We start from the raw sequence: 10707 nt of genomic DNA, 5'->3' as shown, positions 1-10707 counted from the left end.
TGTGATTCGACCCTGAGGATTGTGTGTTCACAATACTGAATAAAAATACAGAACACGGATGCCATGCTAATAGGGAGAGGTCTGCTTCATAACACACACACACCTCTTTCCCCATTCGTGCCCTACCACCAGGAAAAAAAAAACACATGAATGGGTTTTAGATAGGGTTGAAAATGATAGTACATTTTATTTCCACTGATACATGGGCATATCAGTTTGCCTTCCCATAGCAATGCAGACTGCCATTTTTTAAAATAAAAAATGATTAGGGGAGGGCGGGTGAGAGGCGGAGAAACCACTAGCGAGAGTGTCACACATTTCTTCATCCAGATATGTTTGCCCTGGTTTTCACCTCATTGTGCACCGCAACGAGAAAGGGGAAGTGGATTCTCCCATTTTCCCTTATAGTGGGACAAAAACTTGTGTCCACCCTGGTTGCTTCCGACATTGTCAGGAAGCAACATTGAAACCTCCAAACAATGAGAGGCTGGGCAGAGTCAAATTCCTCATGTGGAAATGATCTAGGATACCATGGAAGCTGTACTTTAAACAACTTTTAGTACTTTAAACTAGTGATCCCCAACCTGTGGGCCGCAGACCACATGTGGTCCTTCGACTAATTAGAGTTGGGCCGCGAAGGACGCCTTCTCCCCGCCCCCTAGCCCTTTACTTCATCCCCCCCCCCCCAGGCCCTTTACAACACACTTTGGGTGTCATTGTCTCCCATCACTCCCAGATGGGACTATCTCATTGCAGAGAAACAAGCTCAGGGTTCCCATTGATTTTCATTGTCATGAGTTAAAATTTCCATGGAAATAAAATGTTCCTTATGTTCATTGTTGTGGCGTGTCTGTATCTTATTTTGAAGGGATGTTTAAACATTACCATAGCGATCAGAGAGCGTTAGGGCAGTGGTTGAGAGTAGAGAACTACCCCCCCCCCCACCGGGCCTCAGTAAAAGGCGTTGAGTGGTCCCCGGTAAGTGGTCCCCAGCGTTGAGTGGTCCCCGGTGATAAAAAGGTTGAGGACCACTGCTTTAAACAACTTATTGATAGTCTGTATGCTGTATACATTTATTCCCATTTCTGTGCAGAGGAATAATATGTAGAGCAACCCACATCAAAAGTATCGAGAAAATATTCTCATCAGTTGTGGGCATAACTACTAGAAATATATTCAGCTTCATGTTAGTAAAGATAAAATGCACATTTCTGGGCCTTTTCTCTTGATGGTTGACAGTTGTTAATGGCTATATTAGCTTAAGTGCTTCTGACATTTTCAAGTAGTGCTACAATTACAACAAACACAGAGCAATGAATGCCCACTGGTGGAGAAAGCTTTCAGTAAGTTATCATCATGTTTATTTTAACCACACAACAAGAGAAAAAGAAATCAAAGAAAAAGGAGAAAGAATGTTCATTAATTACAACTGTGCTTATTACCTGGTTTTGATTTCCTAAAACTTTATTTATTTACTTAAAGTTCTACAAAGCCGTTACAGTAAGTTGAAAAGAAAAATAATATTTGGAATAATGAAATGTTCTGTCCAATTTTTCCCCATTGCAATTTGCATATGCTTGCTTGTTAAACAGTAAAAGCAATGAATGGGGACTAAAACACATTTCCCAACTTATTATTAAAAATAATATAAACTGTTGAACAGCACCCCCCCCTCCCGATCTCTCTTCTATTCCTGCTTCCTTCTCTCCTTGCCATCCACCAGGCAATCTGCTTTTATCTGCGTCTCCCATTTTAGCTTTCTCTCCTTTCCTCCCCTAGCAGTTTCTTTGGGGAGAACTTGAAGGGGTGTTGGCTGCTAGGTGTCGGGGACCCGCTTGCTAACTGAAAAAACAGGGTGCCCCTTTGAAGAAAACGTCACGCCAGGCCTGGTGAACGATACAACAGGAACAAGCTTTATTTCAGCAACGTGGAGTCCGCTGGTATGGAGTAAGAGCTTCCACCGAACTCCAGGTGGAAGCTCCCTTTTATACAAAACCCACCTCCTTAGGCTGTATTGCCCCACCCAGTACTTGCGGAGGGAACATGCTGATACAATCATGACTCATGCACATATGCGAGGTTTTCCGGGGTTCCTGATGGCCCATTTTCCTGGAACAAAGGGCCATCTCCGGGCCCTTGTCAAAAGGTGGAGGGGGACATTGAGGTTCTTTAGCGGCCATTGCCACCTCAACGATCGGGTGGGGCGCCCAGCTGCCGGCTTGCCTATGATCACCATGCCCTACCTCCGTGATCGCGGGCGCCTCTGATGGCGGGGTTCGGTCCGGTTCCCAAGCCACCAAGGACCGAACCACGACATTCTGCCCCCCCAAAGGTCCATTCTCCAACCCCCCGGGACGGCCAGGATACCGCTTGTGGAAACATTCAGTGAGTCGGGGCGCAAGGACGTCCGCTGCCCAGACCCATTCCCGGTCCCCCAAAGCGAAGTCCTTCCATTCCACGAGGTACTGCAACTTCCCCCTGTGGAGTCTAGAGTCCAGGATATCCGCCACCTCGTGGTGCTCCCCCCCCGGCAGGACCTCGGGCGCTGGCGGGGAAAACACGGGGTGCCAAACGTCACCGTCCGGAGTTTTTTTTAGAAGGCTCACGTGAAAGACGGGATGGATGTGCCGGAGGTTCTTGGGGAGCTTGAGCTTGACCGAAACTTCGTTGATCGGGGCCAAGACCTCGAAAGGCCCCAAAAACCGAGGGCCTAGCTTCTTGCTGGGCAAATTCAACCGTAGGTTCCGGGTGGAAAGGTAAACTCGATCCCCCGGTCGGATCTCCTCAGCTGGTCGTCTCTTCCGGTCGGCGTCCTCTTTCTGCGCTGCCTTGACTTTGTGGAGCTGCTCCTGCAGCGACTTCCAGCAGCTCCCGGCACGCTTCCCCCACTCGCGAAGGTCGGCCGATTCCCGGGCGGGGACCTCTCCAAGCTCCGGGAAGTGTCTCAGGTCTGTCCCGTAGACGACGGCAAAAGGCGACATCTCCGTGCTGCTGTGGTCTGCGTTGTTGTACGCGAACTCGGCCAGGGGGAGCAGGGGCACCCAGGTGTCTTGATGATAGGAACCGAAACACCGCAAGTACTGCTCCAGTACTTGATTAACCCGCTCGGTCTGCCCGTCCGTCTGGGGGTGGTAAGCGGAGCTCAGCCCTTGCTCGATGTCTAACAGGCGCAGGAAAGCTTGCCAGAACCGGGACACGAATTGTGAGCCCCGATCGGAAATCACCTTGTCCGGCAGCCCGTGCAGTCGGAACACGTGATCCAGGAACATCCGAGCCAACTGTGAAGCACTGGGGACACTGGCGCAAGGAATGAAATGGGCCTGTTTGGAAAATAGATCTACCACCACCCAGATCACCGTTTTCCCCTTGCTGGGAGGCAAGTCTGTTATAAAGTCCATGGAGATCACTGACCACGGCCGGGTCGGGACCTCGAGCGGGTGCAGCAGACCTTTCGGCTTGCCAACCCCCGGCTTGCAGGTCAGGCAGACAGGACAACCACTGACGTAAGCTTTTGTGTCCCGCCGCAGACTGGGCCACCAAAACCGCCGCCGGGCCAACTTCCAGGATTTTACGAAACCGAAGTGCCCGGCGGTCTTAGCATCGTGGCAGAGGCTGAGGGCTTCCCGTCGTAGCCCCTCCGGGACGTAGACAGCCTCCCCCCTCCGCCAGAGACCGGAGTCCAAAATCAAAGAGTCCCGGAGCTCAGCCAGCTCCTCGTCTGTCCCGTAGGCTGCCACTAGGCGGTCTCGGAGCGGGGCGGTCGCCGGGTCGGGCTCCCATTCCTCCCTGGCCCGACGCCTAGTGACGACCCCCCGTCCCAGCTGCTCCTCACCAAACACGGACCTGGTGCAGGGAGCGTACCCCTCCCCATAATGCGGCAGACGGGAGAGGGCGTCCGCGAGGAAATTCTCTTTGCCGGGGATGTGACCAAGCTTGAAATTGTACCGCGAAAAGAACTCCGCCCACCTCATCTGCTTGGCGTTCAGGGATCGCGGTTGCCGGAGCGCCTCCAGATTCTTGTGATCTGTCCAGACCTCGAACGGCTCCTCTGTTTCCTCCAGCCAATGCCGCCATTCGGTGAGGGCGAACTTAATCGCAAACGCCTCCTTCTCCCAGGTAGACCAGTTCCGCTCCGTTTCGGCGAATTTTCGTGAGAGGTAGGCCGCCGGCCTCAGCTGTCCCGCCTTGTCTCGCTGCAGGAGAACCGCCCCGGCTGCTGCGTCGCTGGCGTCGACTTGTACCACCATCGGCTGGGTTGGGTCGACGTGCAGTAGCGTGGGCTCAGACGCGAAAGCTTGCTTGAGGGCCAGGAACGCTGCTTCCGATTTCTCATTCCAGCCGAGCGCTGCGCTGGGCCGCGTGGCGCGAGGACCTCTCCCCTTGGTACCTAGCAAGTCCGTGAGGGGAGCCACTACGGAGGAGTATCTGGGGATGAAGCCTCTAAAAAAGTTAGCAAACCCCAGGAAGCTTTGTAGCTGTTTCCGGGTGCGGGGCCTTTCCCAGGCCAGCACCGCCTGCACCTTCTCGGGGTCCATAGCTATGCCCTGGGCTGAGATGCGGTAGCCCAAATAGTCCAGGGAGGGACGGTGGAATTCGCACTTAGCCAGCTTCACGTATAGGTGGTTTGCCAGCAGGCGCTTTAACACCTCCCTCACCAGGGTCACGTGCTCTTGGGGATCTTGGCTGTAGATCAGGACGTCATCCAAATAAACAACCACCCCCTGAAACAGAAGGTCCTGCAACACCTCATTAATTAGACTCATGAAAACCCCAGGTGCCCCGCTTAAACCGAACGGCATCACTTTAAATTCGAATTGTCCCAATTGACAGTTAAACGCTGTTTTCCACTCATCCCCCTCCCGGATGCGTACCCGGTAGTACGCCTCCCTTAGGTCCAGCTTAGTGAACAGAGTCCCTTTGCCCAGCCGGGCCAGCAAATCCGGGATCAGCGGGAGGGGGTAAGCGTTCCCCGCTGCGATGGCGTTGAGGCCCCGGTAGTCCTGGCACAGCCGTCGGGACCCATCCTTTTTCCGGACGAACAAGACTGGAGCTCCCATGGGACTGGAAGCGGGCCGGATGAAACCTCGGGCCAGATTTTTACCCAAAAACTCCCGGAGGTCCTTGAGCTCACCCTCACTCATCTTGTAGATGCGCCCTTTGGGTAGTACCGCCCCCTCTGGGATGTTGATAGCACAGTCCGTGCGGCGGTGTGGGGGTAGCTCGTCCGCTTCCCGCTCGCTGAAAACGGCTGCGAGGTCTCGGTACTCTGGCGGGACCTCGGGCTCTGGTATCTCCTGCTGCGCCGCCGCCGCTCCCCTGGGACGCGCCGCCGTCCTCTTGTGGCTGGAATTCTCGTGGGGGACCCGATGCCGTGCACCCACCGTCAAGTCGAACTTCAGGGTCCCCGCCCGCCAGTCCACCACGGGGTTGTGTTCCTTCAGCCAATCCAGGCCCAACACCGCCCGATATCCCGCTACGGGGACCTGGATCAGCCACCGCAGCTCTTGGTGGTCCCCTATGTGGATGGCGATAGGACCCACCTCCTCCCCGAAAGGTCCCCCCTGAATCGGGCTGCCGTCCATCTGGACGAAAACCAGGGGAACCTTCCGAATGCGCTTCGGTAGCCCCAAAGCCCGGGCTATCTGGGGGTGGACCATGCTGTGGTCGCATCCAGAGTCCAAAAGAGCCTCCCCCACCCAACTTAGTCCGTTCTCCGGGTTCCGGAGCTCTAAAATTACCACGTTCGGAGGTCGCGCCTCATGCTGTAGGGGTTTTCCCTCGCACCGCGGGACCTGCTGCCCGGCGCCGTCTACAGCAGGTCCTGGCCGTTTCCCGTCGCCTGGGCGCTTCCCGGTTCGTTGCGGAGGTCCTCCGCCCGGCGTGCCTGCTGGGGGCGTGTCGCACCTCCCCCCCTGGGAGAGCCCGCGGTCCTCCCCCCCTTGCCGTTGGCACGCTGCTGCGAAATGTCCTGACCCCCCGCATTTCAGGCACAGACCTTCCCGGCGTCTCCTTTCCCGCTCGGGGTTCGGGGGTCGTTTGGGGCGAGAGTTGTCGGGGCCCGGTCTTGGCGCCTCGGCTGACCCGCCTTTGGCCTCCCGGGGGGGTGCGGCGGCCCAACCCAGGCTGGCTTCCAGCTTGGCGACCACAAAACACCACCCCTCCAGTGTAGACAGATCTTCTTCCGTCCCCTTGATCACGGCCCATTCCCTGAGCTTCGGGTTAAGGCCCTCCCGGAAGTACTCGATTTGGGTCTCCTCGTTCCAGGAGAACACCTTGCCTGCTTCCCTCCGGAAAATGTCTATATAGTCCATAACCCCCCTAGTACCCTGTCGAAGTCCCTTGATCCGACTCTTTGCCTTGTCCTCAGCCTGGGGGTCCTGGAATCGTCGGCGGAGCGCGACCACGAAGTCCTGCAGGTCCCGAGTTGCCGGGTCGCCGCGCTCGGCCAACCCTAGGTACCACTGACCCGCCTTGCCCTGGAGACACGAGGCCACCCCCCAGACCAAGTCCTCGGAGTCCTCATACCGGTCTCCATACCTCCGGGCATGCGTCAGCGCGTGGAGGAGGAACTGCGGGAGGTCGTCCGGCGTCCCGTCGAAACGCGCCTTAAGCTCTGGGGGGGAACGTTTTGGAGAGTAGTCCGACCCCCTCCGGATCCGGGATTCTCGGCGTCCGCCGTCTCGTCCTGCTCCGCTCCACCGGCTACCAACTTGCCCAACGACGCCGTGCCGCTCCCTGCGTTGGTCCGGCTCTCGCCGCCCCGTCGGCTCACCCGCTCCCCCGAGATCCTCTGCTGTCTCGCCTCTCCGCTGGCCGTCTCGCCTACTCGGGACTGAAAACTGCTCCGGGTCGGGGTCCGGGGCCCGCTCACCAGTACCGGGCTCGTCCTCGTCGCTGGAGACGTCCTCACTCGACGCGATCCCCTCCGCCGTTGTATTACCAGTCCCTCCGGGCCCGGCCCGAGCTTGCTCACGGGCTTCAGCTGCCTGCAAGCGCCTGGCCAAGTCCGCCATGGCCCGCCGCAGGTCCTCTAGGGATTCCTCAGGTCCTACCGGGCGAAGCGCCTGCCTCAGCTGGGTGTCCCAGGTTGGGGCCAACCCCCCAGACCTCGGCGCGCTCCCCGCCGTGCTTGGGAACCCCATGGCCCGGCGCCTTCCCTTGGCCGCCGCTGCCGAGGGTCTCGGGGTCCCGGACAGCTGCTCCTGGCCCCCCGATTTTCGGAGGAAATCTCCCGGGGACATTAAACTCATGTTCCCGGGGTTCGTGGGGGTCGAGACCGCCCCGTTGCTTGAAAACGCCATCTCTGGATCCGTCCCGATAAGCGCTCGGATGCGATGCCGACCCTGGAGTTCGGTGGGAAGCTCTTACGATGTCGGGGACCCGCTTGCTAACTGAAAAAAAAAGGGAGCTTCCACCTGGAGTTCGGTGGAAGCTCTTACGATGTCGGGGACCCGCTTGCTAACTGAAAAAACAGGGTGCCCCTTTGAAGAAAACGTCACGCCAGGCCTGGTGAACGATACAACAGGAACAAGCTTTATTTCAGCAACGTGGAGTCCGCTGGTATGGAGTAAGAGCTTCCACCGAACTCCAGGTGGAAGCTCCCTTTTATACAAAACCCACCTCCTTAGGCTGTATTGCCCCACCCAGTACTTGCGGAGGGAACATGCTGATACAATCATGACTCATGCACATATGCGAGGTTTTCCGGGGTTCCTGATGGCCCATTTTCCTGGAACAAAGGGCCATCTCCGGGCCCTTGTCAAAAGGTGGAGGGGGACATTGAGGTTCTTTAGCGGCCATTGCCACCTCAATGATCGGGTGGGGCGCCCAGCTGCCGGCTTGCCTATGATCACCATGCCCTACCTCCGTGATCGCGGGCGCCTCTGATGGCGGGGTTCGGTCCGGTTCCCAAGCCACCAAGGACCGAACCACGACACTAGGCAAGGTGGTGAAGAAACTGAACGGACATGCGTATTCTCTTTTCTCTCCCCATGACCATCCCATATGCTCACCTTAGCTTGTTTTCTTCTCCCCTTCCCATCTAGCAACCAACCATGTAGCTGCTTCTCACTGTTACCTATATTTATTATTTATAAATTTATTATTTACTTGCTTCATTTATATCCTGCCTTTCTTCATAATGGAGGTCAAAGGTAGCTTACATAATTTCCCTTTATTTCATCACAAAATCCCTATGAGCAGAGAAAGACAAGGAGAAAAATATTGGTCTCAAAAAGGATGCCCCTCCCACTCCAAAAAAAAAAAGGAGAGAAGAAGAGGCAATCTGCCTAATCAGTTGGCTTAAGTGGACTGAGCTGGGTGCTCCCTCTCATGCCTCACTTCACCTTTCTTTCATCTTGCCTTGAATGGGGCATGAAGCTGCCTCCCTCTCCTGACAAGGTGCTTAGGTGGGCTAATTTGGCTGCCCCCCCCACTTTGTATGGGGCTCACAGGGACCAAGACATCCTCTCTGCATCATGTGAGGTTTAGATGGGACAGGTGCGTCCTCTCTTGGCTTAGGCAGAAATTGGACAGCCTAGATGCCACCTATCTCACCTTGCCTTGTGTGGGGCTAGTGTAAGCCAAGGGCTGCATCCTCTCCTCAATCTATGTAGGGCTCAGGTGGGCCAGGTATCACCTCTCCACCTTTATCATTGTTTGCTGGTTCAGGTTCTGCCCTTCTGTCATAGGCTAATCTTCCGCTCTCTGTGAGGCAAATTAGGGTTACTCAGTGCATTTTCAGAGCAGCATGAGAATTCAAGTTCCTAAACTCTGCCCACATTGACTTTTCTGGGGTGGCTGCTGCTGGACAGTAATAAGCAGCCATGAGTCATGAGTGATATCAAGTTGCCTGATGGTTGCTGACAAGCCTGGCCATGATAAGTCATCCCTTTTTCTAGGCTAAAACAATCCTGGAAAGGAACTCACCTCCCTTCCCCTGCCTTTTACTGACAAAGACAAAGCTTGGTATGCTGGCAAAACTATTGTGGTTGCTTAGCAACAGTGACTAAGTGTATGTGTTTCATAAAACTGCAGGTGCTCCTTCTATCATCTTTTAACCTCTCCTATATCTTTTTTTTTGGGGGGGGGGCATTTTTTCCCTGCAAATATGCAGTGTTTTTCATGTTAGTAGAAAGGTCTGTCTAGTCTTTCATAGCTCCAGTTTCTAGGTTCAAGTATCCTCAGATACAGCCTCCATGAGAATTAGATTGATAAGCAATGAGAACATCATGGAAAAATTTCCTCAATGGCCCCCATGCTTTGTTCTCTGTCCACTATCCAGCCACCATTCTCTAACCTTTCCTCTCTTTGCCACCTCCTCCTCCCATTTCCCCCCATTGACACCATATTCCTTCTCTCATTCCTTCTCCCTCTTGCCCCCACCACTCAGCCATGAGACTCAGAGAAAATTTGAACCAGAAGATCTATCTCTTCCTAACTTATTTTTCAAGGTTGTTGAGAGGATGAAATGGAAAAAAGAAAATGAAGCATGCCACCCTGATCTTTTCGAAGGAAGTGTGGGACACAAATGTAGATAATAGATACCATTATATCCTTTCTTCTGTTATTTAAACCCTGAACAAATGCTGCTTCTGCAATATTGGCTGGCTGGATTGCACTACTCTTCTTGAATTTACTTCCTGCTCAGCACTCGTTCTCTTTTCCTTGCATACAGATATTCCCAGCTGGAATAGAGCAGCCTCCTTGTTTCAGTTCATGAACACAAGCTGGCAAGCTACCCAGAACATTTGTTTATGTGCTTTCTGCTAACAGGGGGTGGAAGTAAGGGAGAAAGGTTAACAGCAGCTGAATAACACATTGCTGAGTTTGTTCTCCTTTCTGCAAACAGATATATAAGTCGTGGGCATGTCATCACGTAGGGATGTGTGTTCAGATATTTCTGATATGAAAATTTGCTTAAAATACCTTATCAGTATGTTTTATATAAAGTTATTTTGGTTTCCAGGTAGTACTCAGCAGTTTTAAGGATACAGGTAAATTCTGGAAATATTCATGAGTATCTTGGAATATTGGGGAGTTGTATTATAAAGCTTACAGGACCGGTTTCTGCCACCCCACCCCCATTTTATAGTATACTAGATTTAAAGCCCGTTGTATCTGATACAATGGGTGGTAGCTTAGGGGAGGAGAGAGGGGAAAATAGCAAAGAGAGAGGGAGGCAGAAAGGAAGTGAGTGATTAAGATAGAGCGAGCTTGGCATTGGGAAGAGGAAGGGGATGGGTTGTCCAGTCTGTAACGACATTAGGTTGAATATGTGTGTTGTGTGGGGACAAATGAGGGCATGGATGTGGAGAGATGGGTGTCAAGAACCTGTGGTTTGGAATATTGAATGTGGGAAAGGACTGACCTTTGGGAATTGTGGCATAATGGTTACAGATGAGCTTTCAAGAGCCATGTCTTCAGATACATGAAGGAAAAATCAGAATGGAGACACTTCTTAGGGGGAGATTACATGGCAGCAAATTCTTCCATGGAATTGCTGCTTATCTCCAGAGTATAAAGATCAGTTCTGCAGGAAAAAATGGCTACTTTAGAAGGGGGACTGTGCGGTTCTGAGAATCCCCGGAAAGTACAGCTCATCAGGCAGTTAGTTTGAAGGGAAAGCTCTCTCCCCTCACATGTGTCCCTTCAAAAGGAAAGCGAGTGGCCCCAAACACCCCTTGTTTTCTTGGCTGGTGATGTCTG

General features: G+C 53.6%; 1 protein-coding gene across 1 annotated transcript; it reads right to left on the bottom strand.

Annotated features, from left to right (window-relative positions):
- Positions 1-1249: 1249 nt before the first annotated feature.
- On the bottom strand, positions 1250-7787 carry LOC143840820 (uncharacterized). Its single transcript, XM_077344294.1, has 3 exons — positions 7416-7787; positions 6711-7343; positions 1250-1288 (listed from the first exon to the last, which is right to left on the bottom strand). The coding sequence occupies exons 1-3, from the start codon at positions 7677-7679 to the stop codon at positions 1250-1252; spliced, it is 936 nt and encodes a 311-aa protein (XP_077200409.1). The 5' UTR covers positions 7680-7787.
- Between the last annotated feature and the right edge of the window lie 2920 nt (positions 7788-10707).

This window comes from Paroedura picta, chromosome 6 (genome assembly GCF_049243985.1).
Source record: "Paroedura picta isolate Pp20150507F chromosome 6, Ppicta_v3.0, whole genome shotgun sequence".
NCBI lineage: Eukaryota > Metazoa > Chordata > Lepidosauria > Squamata > Gekkonidae > Paroedura > Paroedura picta.
Note: the sequence above shows the minus strand (reverse complement) of the source record. Positions and strands in the feature narration are given on the sequence as shown.

Excerpts from the sequence above, each read along its gene's own strand:
- LOC143840820 (XM_077344294.1), bottom strand. The coding sequence starts at position 7,679 with ATGATTGTATCAGCATGTTCCCTCCGCAAGTACTGGGTGGGGCAATAC. Across the intron at positions 7,344-7,415 it reads GAGCTTCCACCGAACTCCAG|GGTCGGCATCGCATCCGAGC; the intron begins GTGGAAGCTCCC and ends ACCGAACTCCAG. Across the intron at positions 1,289-6,710 it reads GGCACGGCGTCGTTGGGCAA|CACTACTTGAAAATGTCAGA; the intron begins GTTGGTAGCCGG and ends TTGTAATTGTAG.